The sequence below is a fragment of the Schistocerca nitens genome, chromosome 5 (assembly GCF_023898315.1).
Source record: "Schistocerca nitens isolate TAMUIC-IGC-003100 chromosome 5, iqSchNite1.1, whole genome shotgun sequence".
Classification (NCBI taxonomy): domain Eukaryota; kingdom Metazoa; phylum Arthropoda; class Insecta; order Orthoptera; family Acrididae; genus Schistocerca; species Schistocerca nitens.
Genome location: NC_064618.1, coordinates 748,388,913 through 748,408,288, shown reverse-complemented (window position 1 = coordinate 748,408,288; position 19,376 = coordinate 748,388,913). Strand labels below are relative to the sequence as shown.

At 40.1% G+C, this 19,376-nt stretch overlaps 1 protein-coding gene across 1 annotated transcript in view; it reads right to left on the bottom strand.

Moving 5' to 3' along the window:
• The window catches only part of LOC126260958 (tetratricopeptide repeat protein 30A), a 176,962-nt gene that overhangs the window by 79,462 nt on the left and 78,124 nt on the right, over positions 1-19,376 (bottom strand). The window contains exon 6 of the mRNA XM_049958474.1: positions 16,881-17,045. Coding sequence (XP_049814431.1) covers positions 16,881-17,045 — 165 coding nt within the window. The remainder of the gene's footprint in view (positions 1-16,880; positions 17,046-19,376) is intronic.

Here is a 19,376-nt window from a genome sequence, read left to right as displayed (position 1 = left end):
CTGTTTTGTCGTTTCCTAGCGATGCGTTTGCACCAATCGCCAAACACGGCACAACATTGTCTCGTAATTTTGTCACTTCGTCTTGTATGTGTTTTGTCTCGTTTGTAACATGTGTCTTTGTTTTTGAAAGTATGTCCTGTGTAATTGTTTCAAGTTTTTTGTCCAAATAGTCGTCACACAATTTACATTCATGTACAATTCTTTCGGCAATGTTGGTGTCGTTGTTCAGTGACGCGAGGTCCGCTCGTTCTTCTAATTTTTCTATCTTTTCTTTGAGGTGGGTTTGTTCGAGAACTACCATTGTGAGTTGTTGGGTAATATTTCCCACTTCTTCAGTCAGCTTTTCTTGGGTGGAGCTAGCTGAAGTGTGGGCCTGAGCTAACTCTTCCACACGAGTGTTCACTTCCTGCTGCACATTAACTATTTGAGTTAACTGATTCTCACATCGGTTGATGTTGTTTTTTGTTTCGTGTGTGAATGTAACCAACGTTTCTTCCTGTTTAGTGACTCGATCGGACAAAGTCTCAAATCTCTGGCTGAGCTTTTGAGTGGTGTTATTTAATTCTGTCATCTGTTTTGTCGTTCGTTCAAAATTTTCGGTCATAGTACGGTTTAATACGTCAAATTTTTCGTCGCTTTTATCTAGCCTTTGTTTAAAGTCCTGACCAAGTGCGTCCAGTTTTGCGTCAATTTTCTGACTAACGTCTCGTTTCATGTCTGCAAATAACTCGAATAGTCGGTCCAGTTTGTCAGTCTCCTGTGTCCGATTTGTGTCACATTGCTGAATTTGTCTCATATTCGGTTCTGACATTGATGTTAACAATGGCGCTGACGGTCTAGTCTCGCGTCCATTACACATTTCGTCATTTAAAGTCGCCATCTGTGTATTATCACAAATGTTGCGAGTTTGGGGCAAAATCATTGCATTGATCCGTGAAGTCCATGGAGGGAAACGCGGACTTTCTTGTCCGTTGAAAGATGAATCTACTTCACTTAACTCATCTGCCGAAACTATCTCTACCTTACCGCGTTCCATTGTAATAGGATGTATAATAGTAAGTCAAAAAGGGAATAATATAAGTCTGATTAATAAAGATTTGACTCAAATTTAGGATGAAATATTTTCTCGTCAATGTAAATGATTGCTCTATTGCAAACAATGGTTGAGAAAGATGCAGCAGGGCGGACAAAATTTTTCGTAACAAATGACTGTTTGGCGGTCAAATTTACGATCTTCATATGCAGCTACAACAATACTATAATTACCACAAACTACAATAGAGATAGATAATTTTGGAAAAATCTAGAAGAAAACTACAGGATGCGTGGAAAGGGAAAAATGGATTCTGCAGTTGGCTATTGAATGTTTGAATGAAACATAATTGTGTGACTCACCATTAAATTTTCTGTCCTGCAGCGGCTGGTCAATCACTTCTGCGTAAATCGTATTCGTCAAAATATGGATTTTCTTAATACATCTCCATCGGATAATCACCAAAAGGTCTCAAAATAACGGTTTTTGCATCAATATATGCCATGAAAAGAAAAACAGATTGAATTAGTTACGAAAATTCTTTACAATATTGTTGTATAATCATTTGCTTAGGTACAATAAAGTTGGTGTTTTCGTTACCATTTAAACTTCAGGATTTTTTATTATTCTCTGTTGGGAAAAAATACAAAGTAAAGTTTCAAATTTGCTCAAAAACGACACATCCGAAAATTGCGTCCTGTCGCGGGAGCCAGTTGTAGTGGTTTAATAAAAAAAAAAAAATGGGAGAAGAGTGACCGTGAAAAAAGGGAAAGAAAGAAATGCAGATCGGACTTCGTATCACAGAAAATCTATTGTTGGGGTGGTCCTTGTGGCGTTTTTGAGCAAAAGTTAAACCAATTTCCACTACAAAATTTTTGAAAAGGAACAGAGAATAACAGAATGTAACTGACAGGGGGAAGTGGCGTAGATAAATCATCCTTTACCAGGTTAACTTGTCTTCTTTCTTGCGGCGTCTCCTTCATTTCTGGGTGAAAAGTCGGCTCCGAAATCTTGCAGTAAGTTTCATTGTCCAGGAATTTATAATGTGCACAAAACCGTCTTGCTCTTAAATACAATTTATTTTAGTTGCTTCTCTCCATCCTCCGAATTTCATAATAACTTCCACAATGTCTACACATTAATAAGTTTATTCGTCTTAATCAGCTCACGTCTGCCTTAAGCTACTGCTATCAAGAGACAATTGAAAACGGATAGAAAAACAAAAAAGGTTACAATTTTGGTATTTTCTCTCTGCCGTCGAGCGCTCATACTGCTGCGACGGGATATTTATATCTGAGGGGACGAATGTAGCGCGGCGAAATTCAAAGTCCCGCTACAGAAATAATGCAGAGAATGACTGCAGCAAAAATAAAATCATGAGAAAAAAAGAAGAACACTCAACAGCACATATAGGTTTTTTAAATTGCCTACACTTATAAATAAATATTTGTAATAATTTTTATTTGTGCCGTCCTCACGTGACAAAGATATTGTAGGGAGGTATAATTATATCAGAGTAAGATGATGGAAAATTTAAAGCTATACTACCAATTTTTTATGTACCTCAATTGTTCCTTTTCACCTATGCCATTGTCTGTCGGTCTTTTGAGTTAACAGTTATAATATGGGAAAGTCACAAGTTTTCATTCTCCTACTGTCCGCCAAGATAGCTGAGTGGTCAGCGTGGTCAGAGTGGTCAGCCATCCTATGGGCCAGGTTCGATTCCCAGCTGGGTCGGAGATTTTCTCCGCTTAGGGACTGGGTGTTGTGTTGTCTTCATCATCATTTCATCCCCATCCAGTACGCAGGTCGCCCATGTGGCGCCGAATGTAATAAGACCTGCACCAAGGCCGCTGGACATGCCCCGCAAGGGGCCTCCCAGCCAATGACGCCAAACGCTCATTTCCATTTCCACTCTCCTACTGGGCTGCATCCAAATCTCTACACCCCAATGTGATGAGGACTTGTATTTTTAAATGGACCTCTTTGGAGAACAGGTCAACATGAAGAGTGACTAGTTGACACAGCCACACCGGCATAGTTGTACATCACTGGGAAGATGAGGTAAATATCAAGTAATTATTCTCGAAATCCATGTTCCAGAAATGCCACACTGTTTCTTAACCTGCAAGCACCCATAACTTTGTGCATTTCTGGGCTTACAGTTTCAGGTGTGGCTAAATGTACATTAGCATAACTATGTCAGATCTGAACGAAACACTACAACCAACCACTAAATCTGGTGACTTATACTAGGATGTCAAGAAAGAGTTAGCATATTTGTAATAATTTAAAATAATTATATAATTTTGTAAATTTTCTGTTATACTAATTGTTGTCTTTGTCTGTTTCATGAATGGGATACTATATTATCGCAACAAGGATAGAAATCACCTTATATGCAAAAGATTAAAGTTAATCAATTGGAGAATTAATTCTAGAAGGTGCAAAAAAGCTACTGAAAAGGCAGGACAATTAATGATACATTGCATGCATGAGTGCACTTAGTAGCATCTCTACCAATAGTGATCATAGTACCTTTCCTAATCCAATTCCCAAATTGAAGAATTCTCATAAAATACACAAACATTTGGACAGAAAACTAATTTTAAGGGGAGAAATGTGAGTATACAATTGAGTTATGCCAATAATGTATTTTGATACTTGTTAGTGAGGCATGACTGAATAGGTTTTGTAGTGATATCTTTACTATTACTATTTTTTGAAGGTATTCATTTATTTTGTCATTTTGTAAAATTATCAAAAATTGAGCACACAAGATAGGCACATTGCCACATAGATGTCACTGACATGGACATGGCAACAAATGAAATTGAAACTGAAAATGTCTGACGCGGTGAAGATGACCAATTCCATTTTTTCAATTAATATGGACACAGCCGATAGTAACATTACCATTTAAAATGATACGATGATGACTGTACATGACACAGGGTCAACATTTTCTCAGGGAGTATTTTTTCCCTGGTGAAAATGTAACACAGGACAGCATGGATTTATTAAACCATTCTTTGCCTGCTACACTTATGCCTAATGCAAATGTGATTTTGCATTGTGCACAACAGAAAACCCGAGCTTCAATGATTTCAAGAATGAGTTTAAGGAAGAGCAAACACATACATTTAATAATCTTAATGAGAAAAATCAAACACTTAAGCAAAGCATCAATGAAAAATTTAATGATTTTACAAAATGACAGATACATGAAAGGAATTACTTGAACAGCAAAAGCAGACTCTTGATGCTTTCAGAACTAACATAACACAAGAGTTCAATGACTTGGCAAAATATTTGCATGCCGATCTTTCAAATGAATTACCAGATCAACTTGTAAATATGGGGAAAGATCTAAAACACAGTTGCTCACTGATTTGTCACAAGGTATAAATAATTTAAGCCAAAAAGTGTCATCAATAGGTGAGACACAAGAACAGTTTGTGGAAAAGGTAAAGGAGATATCTGAGGCTCAGACAAAAATGCAGCAGGAGCAGTCACAATTGTACCAGAATATAAATACACTTGCAGGTACCATTGATGGGCTGCAAACAGCATACAAAGGTCTACCTGAACAGGTGCAAGACCTGTCCTTGCAACTAGGTAGCATAAGTTTAAATATACAGTTCATGAGAAAGGAGCAAGAAAGGATAGATAAAGACATTACAGAAATGAAGGATAGAGCCGAGGCTGGTATACTAGACCAGTACCCTGATACAGAATGTAATCCAGGAACACATGGGTTGTGTAGATGTGATCGAGGAAGCAATGAAGGTACAGAAGGCATAACTAAGAGCTGAAATATATCAGAGGTTGAAAGCAACGGAGGAAATGTTGTGGACCAACATTGTTAGCAACACAAAAGGAAAGAGAACATTCATCCCCAACTTATCAGGTGTCAACAGACATCACAGATAATCCGAACATCTGTTCACATATGAACTCTAACCCTTTGGGTGAAACAGATGACAACTATAACAAGCAGCAGGTGCTGCCGACTTCTGCCCCTGTTGCACAGAGGTATTCGGAATACAATCCGATACATCAAAACAATGCCACACCAGCAATGGACAGTGCTGCATGCCTTTCTACTTTGCTCATGATTTAAGGCTTATTACAACTCAAGCAGTTTCTTATTTTTTCTTCCAAAGTTAAGCAAACAAACCCAGTCATGTTCATAAGAGCCTTCTGGAATGTTTTGCCAATGAACTGGACTGAAGTGCAGAAGATATGCTTTGTGGTGGGTTATAAACAGGGTGATGTCTTGCTGTGGGCCACTGGCAGGGCAAAAAAGTCATCCATAAATAGATTGAAAGGGCATTCCTAGACAAGTTTTGTCCATTGCAGTACAAGACAGATTGAGGCATGAGGTGTTTAACCCAGCACCATTCAGCAGAAAGCACAGAGGGCTCAGAAGATACTTCAAAAAGTATCTAAATAAAACCTGTTACTGGACATACCTGATATATCACACATACATGTTCTAAAAATTTTGAAAAGCCAACAACCGGCTAACATATGTGAGAAATTAATCACCACTACTTAGCATGCTATAGTGAATTTCCTCTCAGTTCTCAAGTCCATCGATCTTATCTATGAAGAGAGACCTGCGCAAGCACAAAGTGACAGTGTGCAGACAGATCCCACATGAACTAACAAACAACATGGCGGAATGGCAATAACCACCAACATGGTTGGCAGCCATATCCCCCTCACAGCAATACTAACAGCAACCAATTTGGTAATGGAAAGGGACAAAAATTCAAGTAAGGATATAAAAATAACCAAGGACAGAATTTCAATTATCAGAATTTAATGGCCACAGAGGTTATAATCAGCAAGTGTACAATGCACCTGCCGGCCACGGTGGTCTAGCGGTTTTAGGCACTCAGTCTGGAACCACGCGACTGCTACAGCGCAGGTTCGAATCCTGCCTCGGGCATGGGTGTGTGTGATGTCCTTAGGTTAGTTAGGTTTAAGTAGTTCTAAGTTCTAGGGGACTGATGACCACAGATGTTAAGTCCCATAGTGCTCAGAGCCATTTGAATCATTTGTACAATGCACCATTGACCAATGGGCAATGACCCGAATAGCACCGGCAAGGGTAGAATGCAACCAGGTGACAAAATAAATCCCTGCCCCCTGACTATAATCAGTACAATCAAAATTACATTTTGAATAGTGGCCAGGGACAATGAAATTTCAAATTGAGAGCCACACAAGGTACTAACAGATCAAACCAGATGCATAATGTGCACATAGTTGAGGCTACCCCTAACGAGGAGGTTGCTGCTCAGGGTAATTCAGAAAATATGGACCAGTCTCAATAGGCCATCGTTTGATGACCAGTAATAGGGGTAGGGGCATGGAACAGTTAAAAGCTGTTTTCTTAGATATGACAACTGTGGTGATATCAAAGATAACCTGTGCCATGAAGACATTACCAACTGTGTAGATGAAAATGAAGACACAGGACAGGCACTAATCAGTGCACAAATACAGGGTGACAATTACTGAACTATAAGAAATAAAACTGTCATAACTTCTGAACGATTTGCTTTAGGGCATTAAAACTGCACAGTTGGCTGCGGGACATGATGGGAATCAATAAATGTTGGTCATCCAAAAATGTTGAAAATGCCTGAAAACATTGAGAAGACACATGTTGTGTTTCAAATCAGCCCCAAGAAATCGATCAGATGAGCTGCACAACAGGTGGGAATCAATGGGGAGACACTGTGACAAACTGTTGTTGCAGAGCTGCATCTCTTCCCATATAAAATTCAAGCCAATCACCCATTAACGCACAGGGCCAAGGAACAGAGGTTAGGTTTCACCAACGCTATTGTCCACAGAATTGACAAACAGGACTTTGATGGGAGTACAGTTTAGTTTAGCAACGAAGCCCACTTTCATTTGGATGGGTTCGTCAATAAGCAAAACTCATACATTTGGGGAACTGAGAATCCACATTTCGCAATCAAGAAGTCTTTTCTGCCTCAATGGGTGACTGTGTGGTGTGCAATGCCCAATTACAGAATAATCGGTGCGATATTCCTTGATGGCACAGTGGCTACTACTGAATGGTATGTGAAGGTTTTGGAAGACAATTCCACCCCCATTACCCAAAGTGACCCTGATTTTGAAAAGATGTGGTTCATGCAAGACGAAGCTCAACCCCATCAAAGCATGAGAGTGTTTGATGTCCTGGAGGAGCACATTGGGGACAGCATTCTGGCTCTGGGATGCCCAGAGGCCACTGGCTTGGGCCTTGATTGGCCGCCATATTCTCCAGATCTGAACACATGTGAATCCTTTTTGTGGGGCAAAGGTGAACAGAAATAAACCCGAAGCCATTGCTGAGCTGAAAACTGCCTTTCAGGATGTCATTGACAGCATGGATGTTCCAACACTTCAGCAACTCATGCACAATTTCACTATTCATCTGCGCCACATCATCGCCAATGACGGCAGGCATATCGAACATGTCATAACCTAAATCTGAATACCTGTAGTAAAAAAACAATGGAAAATCCAGGATGGAATGTAACAATACGAGAGAAGGAAAGTTGCTACTCACCATATAGCGGAGACGCTATGCTGTAATAGGTACAATAAAAAGATTCACACAATCATAGCTTTTGGCCATTAAGGCCTTTGTCAGCAGTAGACACACATACAAACATGCACACACACACAAGCGCAACTTGCACACACGTCTGCAGTCACAGAGAGCTAAGACTACACTGCGAGCAGCAGCACCAGTGCATGATGGGAGTGGTGATTGGGTGGGGGTTAGGAGGAGGCTGGGGCGGGGAGGGGGAGGGATAGTATGGTGGGAGTGGCGGACAGTGAAGTGTTGCAGTTTAGTCGGAGGGTAGGAGAGAAGGTGCGGAGGGGGTAGGGGTAAGTAGCAGAAAGGAGAAAAATAAAATAAAAATAAAAATAAATTTTTTCCTGTGTTTCTCTTGCTGCCTTACAAACCGCACTGCACGCTCTACTTACGAGCCACACTTTATCAACAGACTCGGCCGCATGCTAGAGACGGCCTCAAGAACATGCTGATTGTTGGTGCAGCATCTCATGTCCCATATTACTTCCGCCAATATAATTAAGCCTATACCTTCAAACTGATCACGCTCCCTGTGTCAGTTCCTGTATTTTTGCGTGTTATCTCCCACACTTTTCCAGTGCCACACGATCTTATATCTCTAACTACGAACCCATCCCCACACCCCACACTTTCTCTGTTCTATCCCTGTTCGCACCCACTAAATCCACTCATCCAGTCACATCTGCCATCCCCCTTCTCTACGCTTATCCACCCTCAAACCTGCTACCCACAGTAATATATATTTATTTATGATTAGTTATTCTCTACTTTGACCTTTGTGACTTCTCATAAATTTTAGTGAGTTTTTGCCTTCCACTATCATCGTCTTCTTCAGATTTCATCTCATTTTTTCCCCCCGTGCATCCATTTCATATTTTTCACACATATTTGGTGTATTTTTCCGTAATTTTCTGGACGTAATTCTACTTTCTTGTAACAGCTGCTGAATAATTAATCTTGTTGCCATAAAATGTAATTCCAACACAATAACAGCTGCTGAATGATTAATCTTGTTGCCATAAAATGTAACAGCGAGTTCTTCAATCCTCTGCTGGTTATTAGGAACAAGGAATGCCAGGCGTAGATCGTCCAGGTAATTTCGGATATGGTCCCAGTTGGCATAAAAAAACTCCAGTGCAGACATTAGCTGTAAACAAATACCTTTATTCAGAACGTAACATTACCTTTCCTTTTACAAAATGTCATATACACTCTATTCCTTACGACAAATGTAACATATTTCACTTCGCTTTGAACATTATCGTTTTTCTCAGGCTCATCACCAGCAATTTGCAGTCCAATAAAAAATGGATTAGTACCTTGAAAAATGCGGCTTTTTTCTTTACATTCCTCTCTAAATCTGTCCAAGATTTCACTTTAGATATATTAGCACTTTGTTCAGGCTTAGAATACATTACAAACTTAAATCTATTCCTTCTAGTATATTTACACCAGGGTACACCGGTTGACCTTTCTGGGTTCAAATCAAAGGCACCTATCTTATTACTACACGCTATACGAACTTTTTCCAATGCACCCTGATCCTCAAAAATCTTTTTGTTAGTTTTATCATCAAGTGTTAGCCTTTCACTCCTAACATTAACCCAATAAACATAAGTTACAATTTTATTAATAATTACAGAAGCATATTTGTTCCCAAAAATCTTAAATTCTTCAGTAATATATTAGTGTTGAAGTGTAGAAAAGTTCTTGGCTTTTTCATCATGTTTCTCCAAAGCGGCCATTTTACCAAACTCAAAGCATACACCATCTGTCTGTAAATTCTGTACGCCAACGACACGTGACCGAATATAGGTCTAGTTAGATTCGTCTGTCGGCATACCCAATGCCGAGGGCGTGCAGCACGAGACTTCCAGTACATCCTCATCCGACGATATACAGACAATCTCTTCCAGGGTTTCCACATTCGACACGTCCGACGCATCCACCTCATCCTTAAATGAACGACAATGGACAATATGACAATCTGCATGTACGACCTCAAGATGGGAAATTAGAGCTTCATCTCCAATACTAAATTCATTCGATACAAATACAACCAAGCCACGGTGTGTAATGACCATAACAGGTTTGTTTTTAACATTAACAGTAACTGGTCGACCTTCGACAATACGCTTCAAAACAGATGCATATTGACGCCACCTGGACCATTCAAATTCTTCAAAAACAATTACCTTGTGAATACGTCTATCATATTTTTGCACCACCATGGATCCTTGCTCTTTCCATCTGCATCAATACAGAAAAGTTTCCTTACCCCTAGCCAGATCCCAGTCCCATATACTGTTCCTGTGCTGCCGCTTGGCTCATGAAATCCCCGCTTATGGTCTTACAATCAAATTACCCATCTCTGGTTGCCACCCCTCATTCCACAATGACCTCCACCTGTTCAGACTCTGCCAATCCTTAGCCCTCACCAACATAGTCCTGTAAAACCATATCAACCAAGCCCAATCCTCCTTGCAGTACCTTCTCTCCATCCGCAAAATTCTCCTGCTATGTAATCCCAAATTCCTGGAACCCATAACTAACATTGAAACTCTTGCCCTGCAGGAACTTGAGTAACATGCACAACGCCACCTCAAAAAGCTCTCCACCCTGCTCACTTCCTACTCCCGCCTCGGAGTACCACCGTCCACCACCTCTACAACAATCTCCAAACCTCCCCCACGCCCCCTCATAGCTGACAAACCTTGTCTCGCAGACCTACTACACTTACCCCACCCTCCAAAACTCTCTCCCAACACCATACAAAACTCAAAACCTAAATAGACCCGCAACACAGCCATGAACCTTTCCTCCAGAAGCCTTAGTCCCACAGAAATATCAGTCCTTTCCAAAGGCCTAACCTTTTGCCCCACTCCCAAATTCAACCATGCAGGACTAGTTAAAGACCTTCTCTCCTTCTCCCGCTCCCTACAGTGGAAACACTTTTTTGCCACCAACCCGACCAATCAGACTCAACCAAAGACCAATACTGAACCTTGCCTAACATAGTTCACTCATCCATCCAACCACGATCCACCCCCACTGCCTCCAAATGACCCCCTGTTAACTTTCCAGAATTTCTTATCCTCGAACCTTGCCTCACCATCATTCCCCAAATCCCTCAACATGCATATTAACCTTACATCCACAGAAAGAACCGCAATCCACCATCTAAAAACTGATCCTGATCTTATAATCCTACCTGCAGACAAAGGCTCCACCACTGTAGTTTTGAACCACAAGGATTACGTGGCAGAAGGACTCCATCAGCTGTCAGATACTTCCACCTGAAAACCATGCCACAGTGATCCCATTCCAGCAATCCAGTCACTACTCAAATCCTTAGGCCCATCCCAGAACCTCTCTCCAGAATTCATCTCTCTACTTACCCCTACCACTCCCCACACTCCCACCTTCTACATGCTTCCTAAAGTCCATAAACCCAACCACCCAGGATGCCCCATTGTGGCCGGTTACTGTGCCCCAATGAGAGAATCTCTGCTCTCATAGACCAACACCTTCAACCTATTGCCTGGAACCTATCCTCCTATATAAAAGATACCAACCATTTCCTCGACCAACACACCACAGTTCATTTCCCTTTACCACACGGTGCCCTGCTCGTCACTATTGATGCCACCTCCCTGCACACTAACATCCCTAATGCCAATGTCCTTACTGCTATTGAACACTACCTTTCACAATGCCTGAACAGATTCCAAACCAACAACCTTCTTCCTAGTTGTCATGACCAACTTATCGTCACCCACAATTACTTCTCCTTTGAAGGTATTACCTACAAACAAGTCCACGGTACGGCTATGGGCACCCGCATGACACCATCCTATGCTAACCTATTCATGGGCCATCTAGAGGAACCCTTCCTAAAAACCCAGAATCCTAAACCCCTCATCTGGTTCAGATTCACTGATGACATCTTTGCTATCTGGATTGAAGGTGAGGACACCTTATTCACATTCCTCCAGAACATCAACAACTTATCCCCCATTTGCTTCACCTGGTCCTACTCAACCTAACAAGCCACCTTCCTAGATGTTGACCTCCACCTCAGAGATGGCTACATCAGTACCTCCGTCCATATCAAACCTACTAACCACCAGCAATACCTCCACTTCGACAGCTGCCACCGTTTCATACCAAGAAGTCCCTTCTGTACAGCCTAGCCACCTGTGGTCATCGCATCTGCAGTGACGAGCAGTCCCTCTCTAAATATACCAAGGGTCTCACTGAAGCCTTCACTGACCGTAATTATCCTCCCATCCTCGTACAAAAACAAATCTCCCGTGCCTTATCTTTCCAGTCTCCCACCACCTACCAAAGTCCGACAGTATGGCCACAGAGGGGCATACCCCACGTAACTCAGTACCATCCGGGACAGGAGCAATTGAATTATATTTTCCACCAGCATTTCGATTACCTCTCGTCATGCCCTGAATGAGAAATGTCCTACCCACTATCCTTCCCACTCCTCCTACCATGGTATTCCGCCGTCCACCGAACATACACAATATACATGTCCATACTTACACAACCCCTGCTCCCAATCAATTACCTCATGGTTCATAGCCCTGTAATACACCTAAATGCAAGACCTGTCCCATACATCCTCCTACCACCACCTACTCCAGTCCAGTCACTAACATCACCAATCCCATCAAAGGCAGGGCTACCTGTAAAACCAGTCATGTAATTTGCAAGCTAAGCTGCAACCACTGTGCTGTATTCTATGTAGGCATGACAACCAACAAGCTGTCTGTCTGCACGAATGGCCACCGACAAACTGTGGCCAAAAACAAGTGGAACAACCCTGTAGCTGAACACGCTGCCAAACATGATACCCCTCATCTCAATGACTGCTTCACAGCCTGTGTCATATGGATCCTTCCCACCAACACCAGCTTTTCTGAGTTGTGCAGGTGGGAACTTTCCCTTCAATACATCCTACGTTCCCGTAACCCTCCTGGCCTCAGCCTTTGTTACTCACTGTCCTCACCCATCAAGCCCCCTCCCTGTTCCCATTCCAGCACCACACAGCTGTCATTTCACCGCCAAGCTCAGTTTTTTTATTTCTTTTAATTTTTAATTTTATTTCTCTCCTTTCCGCTACTTATCCCCTCCCCCCTCCGCACCTTCTCTCCTACCCTCCATCCCAACTGCAACACTTCACTGTCCGCCACACCCACCATACCATCCCTCTCCCTCCCCGCCCCAGCCTCCTCCTTACCCCCACCCAGTCGCCACTCCCACCATGCACTGGTGCTGCTGCTCGCAGTGTAGTTTCAGCTCTCTGAGACTGCAAACGTGTGTGCAAGTTGCGCTTACATGAGTGTGTGTGTGCGTGTGTGTGTGTGTATGTGTGTCTACTGCTGACAAAGGCCTTAATGGCCGAAAGTTATGATCGTGTGAATCTTTTTATTGTGCGTATTGCGACTCAGCATCTCCGCTACATGGTGAATATCTGTATTAACGTTTACATGTTGAATAAAGTGTGTGCAAGCCATAGTTTGCAACTAATTTATGTTTTTTCCCTATATACTCCAGTAATTGTCACCCTGTACTTTGTGTAAGGGTACCCATAGTACTGGACAATGGAGTTATCACAAAAATAGTTTCACAGGGTCTGTTTGATCAACTACAAAAATGATGATTCAAACCAATGCTTCCAATACAAAATTGTAAAATCCAAACAGTTGTAGGAGGTAAGTCTAAAGGCATAAAATTGGAGGCATGGATTCTTATTCAAATTGATAACTTCTCTTTACAATGCACTTTTCTTGTGGTTGAAAGGCTAATAGTAAACTGCCTTATTGGCATGGACACCATTAGGAAGCACCAAATACAAATTAACGTTGGTAAGGGGAAGTGTCATTTCATAGTGAAAGACCAACAATATTCAGTAGACCTCATCAAGTCAAACACCAGAGAAAGCAAATGAAAACACACCACTGACATTCAAACACAATTCCTTGATCCTACCATCATGTTTGAAAACATATAGGCAATTAAGAAATCACAGGAAGAGGAAATAGGCCCTGAGATGGTGCATGCCAAGGTAAGTGAGTCAGCATGTCTTACGGAAGAACAAGAGGAGGAATTGCAGGAGTTTTTAACACATTATGATCATGTTTTTGAACGATACCCTGGCATAATCAAAGGATACAAATACAAAATGGAGGTTACTCACATGAAACCTTCTGCTTTTTGTCTTTCCCCATTCCATGTGCAAAGAAGGTGGCTTTGAGAAAGGAGATCAATAGAATTATAAACTGATAAATAATACAACCATCCATGTCTCCGTACTGTAGCCCCATTTTGGCCATTAGCCAAAAATCAGACAGTAGTGTCCACCTTGTGCTAGGCACACGAGGAATAAATAAAATTATTGCACCTGTCAGGACATGGCCTGACAACCTGGAAGAACAACTTCTAAAATTCCATGATGTTAAGTACCTCACCATAATAGATCTCCAAGACTTGAACTGGCAAATTGCACTACATGAAGATAGCCATGAGTTCACTTCTTTGTGTGTGGGAGCAGAAGCTATGAGGTCTGTGTTCTCCCTTTTGGTTTAAATGTCAGTGCAGGTGTATTTATTTCTGCCTTGGATCGAGTCTTAGGACCTGAATTGTTAAGCAGAGTCACAGTGTATGTTGATGATTTAGTGATTGTTACCCCACATATTCAGAACACTTAACACTCTTGGCTCAAGTCTTGTATAGGTTTTCAGAACAGGGAGTCACAGCCAACCTAATCAAGTCACATTTCAGTAAGGAAAGGGTTAAATTCCTTTGACACATGATATCACCTCAAGGCATACTTCCAAATAAATTTTGACAACATAGTCTATGGAGAGCAGTGACCTAATGTTATATTGAAGTTAAAATGAACTGTCAAGATCTCTCCATAACCGCTATAAGCAGTACAAAAGAGAGCAACAGAACTAAACACAGACCCAACTGAAAGACCAGAAACAGTAGTGCATAAACAGTTCTTTACAGCTGCATCTCTAAGAATGGAATTCTGACCTGAACCAGAGAATATCCTCAGCTCCCAGTCTACAGACTCAACAGCAAGAAGTTGAAGCTATATCAGTGTTATAGTCCTTGGTCTCCCAATCTCCAAATGGCAAAAGGAAAAATTGTACTAGATAGTACAACACACTTGGTCAAAATGCACTCTGTTTAAACAGTAAATTATATTTACAATAATGAACCAAATGAAAGTTCAGTTTTGTGTGTAAATAGACACTGACTGCAGTAGTGGAAATGGAAATGAGCGTTCGGCGTCATTGGCCAGGAGACCCTTCAGGACAGTTCCGGCCACCTTGGTACAATTCATGGGAATGAAATGATGATGAAGACAGCACAACACTCAGTCCCTGAGGGGAGAAAATTCCCGACCCAGCAGGGAATCGAACCGGGGACCCCAGGACAGCAATCTGTCATGCTGAGCACTCAGCTAGCAGGACGGACACTGCAGTAGTGATAGACAGTTAGTGGGAGCATTTGCAAAGAAATACTAGGTGTGTTGGAAAAAGCAAATTTTTGATAAGAAATTACATTATGAACCCCGACTTCCAACGTGTTAGTAAAATATAAATATTTCATAAATATGACCTCACCACCAGCTAGAAAGGAAAATTTTTAATTCCATGTGTCAAAGATGAGATTAGATTAGATTAGATTCAATTGTTGTTCCACAGACCCAAAAATGAGATGATTCTCATGGGTGTGGGACATGTCAGAAAGTATAACATAAAAAAAACATAGAACATCTGAATATAATACTCACTTCCCTGGTCATTTGTCAGGAGACTGTCAAAATATGTGCACACGTCACAGTACACTGGAACTGTTAATACTTACAGGATTAATATACTGTCAGAATGAAACATAGTTCTGCACTTTTAATAAATTTATCATACACAAAATCCATAATCTTGACTGTTGTGCAAAGTGGTATCAAAACTGAAATGTAACAGACATTTTTACTTAGGCTGGTCAAACATTTCCTGTTAAGATATTCATCTATAGAGTAGAAAGAGGAGCCTACCAAAAGGTTTTTCAAATTCTGTTTAAACTGTGCTTTATCTGAAACCAAGTTTTAACAGTTTCTGGCAATTTATTGAAAATATGTGCTCCTGAATACTAGACCCATTTTTGGTCCTACAGTGAAGAGGACAGCCTAAAGTCACATAGAGAAGGAATTAATAATGTGGAATGACGGTATAACACCATTTAAAATAAAGGAAGTTACCAGGAAACTTGCTGAATTACAAAAAATATTGTCATATACTTGGTATATGACTTCAAATATTACTACAGCAAAGAATTTCTGCAGGTGTTGGAAGCATGAGTTCAAAAGGGACAGTATGGCATTTTGGGAAACATAAAAAGAATAACAGCAAGGATTTTCCTTACTTCAAGGCATGAACAGAGATAGTCAGAGCCTTGGCAGTTGATCCAGTTCTAGGTAAAGTGAATGGCAAAGAGAGCACTCCTATATGACTGGTCATCAAGTAAATGAGAAAAGGTAGTGTAAGGACAGTTCACATATGTGAGATCTGATTCTGGACAAGATGGAGATTAGTTTCAGTCTGTGAAGGACTCAGAATATCAAGAGAGGGGCAACCTATAACTGCAGATGCTATGTATATGGCTGGCCAGGCTTATAAGAGTAGTGTTGTGTGTAGTACACTTAACAGCTGTCAAATAGGAGGTGCTGTTGATGGCTTGTTTGAAGTGAACAGAAGATTATGGAATCTTGTGCGTTAATTCCGCATTCCATTGATAGCTGGCATGATATCTATTGAAACAATGTAGAATGGGTCAATTTACAAGCTAGCCACACATTATTTGTTTGTGTGTATGATTACATGTTGAGCATTTGCATCTTACTAAACAGCAAAGTGGCTCAATTTCAATAAAAACAAACATATTATTCTTTAAAATTACTTATGTTAGTAGTGAAAAATATTTAAATTTAACAATAGTAAACACCAACGATGTGGAAGTCACCATATAGCAAAAGGGCTAGATGAGCCAAGAAGGATCATGTAAGACAAATGAGTGAAAAGGGGTAAAAACAAATTGGGAATCATTGCTGTCAATGAAGTTGTTAGATCATGCTAAATGGAGGGAAAAAATTTTAGTTTTTATTTAAGTGCATTGTATGAGTATTTGACTTACATTTCTTGTGCTGGTATTCGATAGCCGCCCGAAGATTAAATGACTCTATGAGAGCTGTTTCATGGAGAGTAAGTGTGTTACCCACACTTCGTACTTCAATCCCTTCTGTAGCCATTCCAATGCTCAACTCTGGGTGTTCTGTGATACCCCTTTCTATAACATTAGCTGAAAATACATTTTGTAAAGTGATTTTAAGATTTGTGACAAAAAAGGAAAAATAAATTATTTTCAAACTCCAACAAAGCTAAGTCAACAAACTAATTAGCTAGGCATGTACAAATGCAATGTGTCACATAACACAAATATGGAAAATCATTGCAAAACTGATATTAAAATTCATTAAAGATATAAAAAAGTACTTCTATTTGTGGGTGAAGTGTGATCAATGTGAACAATTGAAATACAAAAATACTAGTGAGATCTCTTTAATATTTCCCCTTTAGTAATGTTAGCTTCCCATATCACCAAATGACAATCATATGATGTGAAAGGCAAATATGCTTGCTTGAGAGATGCAGAAAATAGTTATTGTATATTTTAGCTGGCAATGTCCAATCACTCTTAGTATTGTTGTTGACAGCTCAGCTGTTTTTCCTGGCAACTGAAAAGAAAGACCTATGTTAAAGCAATCAATTGCTTAACACACACCACTGTTGAAATTCAGCATCAACACTCTTTTCCATCATCATATCATCTTCAGCTTAATGAGCCACTTTCTTGGACTTCCACCACTCACAGTTCAATTAAAAATCTGTGTCTACATTATGTCCTTCACCCACCAACAAAACCAACACCTTCCTTTAAAACTTTCACCCATTCTATATCACACAGTATCATTCATACGATCTTGTCACACATAGACATTGTATCTTTCCTGATGAGCAGTTCCTTAAGATGATTTGCATCTTTTAAAAGCTTCTTTGTAGTCTCATTAACACTGTTACTACTACCACATCATCCATAAGATAAACTTGATGCTGAATTTCAACAGTGTATTTGCATTACACTATTTTCTCTCTGCATTTAATACATAATTTTATTCTTAAGCATGGAAAATTAAAATCAGTACTAATTTACGACATGCTACCAGATTTACATAATTAGGAATAACTCCATGTTTTGGCACAGTTTCACCCCTTGCACAAAATATAAGACATAAAAATACTTGTCTGGCAGTACAAAGATCAAAACTGAATGGTGTCTTCATAATAAAATAATAATATAATAGAGGGAAACATTCCACGTGGGAAAAATATATCTAAAAACAAAGATGATGTGACTTACCGAACGAAAGCGTTGGCAGGTCGATAGACACACAAACAAACACAAACACACACACAAAATTCAAGCTTTCGCAACAAACTGTTGCCTCATCAGGAAAGAGGGGAAAGTGTTGAGCTTGATAAGAAATGACAAAAGAGCATCTCGGATTTTTTCCCAGATCATGAAAATATTGTCAATGAATCCAAAACAGATGAGATGTCTACAACACAAATTTTTAATGAAATTTTGAATTTCTGAAGATTCAAAATTTCATATCTTATATTTATTACAGCAAAGTACTGCACTGGAATAAAGTCTTCATACTGTGCTTTTAATATGCATATATAATACCGTAATATATATAAGCAGTCCCTGAAGAGTGTTCTGAAAGAGATCTTACCATTTTTTATGCTTATTTGTAAGACATTTCCCCTGTAATAGTATTCATAGAAAACAACTTCATTTCAGAGATCTTTGTCCTTGTACAAGTAACAAAAGAAGTACATTTCAAATAATTGTGGACACCCTCCTGCCATTGTTCCCATCTACTAGTACCTGCAATCATCCTAGCTACTTTCATATACATAACCTCAACCTTATTGATAAGGTAACCTGAATCCACCCAGCTTTCGCTCCCATACAACAAAGTTGGTCGAAAGATTGAATGGTGCACAGATAACTTAGTCTTGGTACTGACTTCCTTCTTGCAGAAGAGAGTAGATCGTAGCTGAGTGCTCACTGCATTAGCTTTGCTACACCTTGCTTCCAGTTCTTTCATTATGTTGCCATCCTGTGAGAATATGCATCCTAAGTACTTGAAACTGTCCACCTGTTCTAACTTTGTTCCTCCTATTTGGCACTCAATCCATTTATATCTCTTTCCCACTGCCATTACTTTCGTTTTGGAGATGTTAATCTTCATACCATAGTCATAGCTCTGAAATATTACTTTGCAAACTTTCAATCGAATCTGTCATCACAACTAAGTCATCCACATATGCGAACTGCTTATTTTGTGTTCACATATCTTAATCTCATCCAGCCAGTTTATTGTTTTCAACATATGATCCATAACTAATATGAACAACAGTGGAGACAGGTTGCAGCCTTGTCTTACCCCTGAAACTACTCTGAACCACGAACTCAATTTACCATCAACTCTAACTGCTGCCTGACTATCTATGTAAAGACCTTTAATTGCTTGCAAAAGTTTGCCTCCTATTCCATAATCTC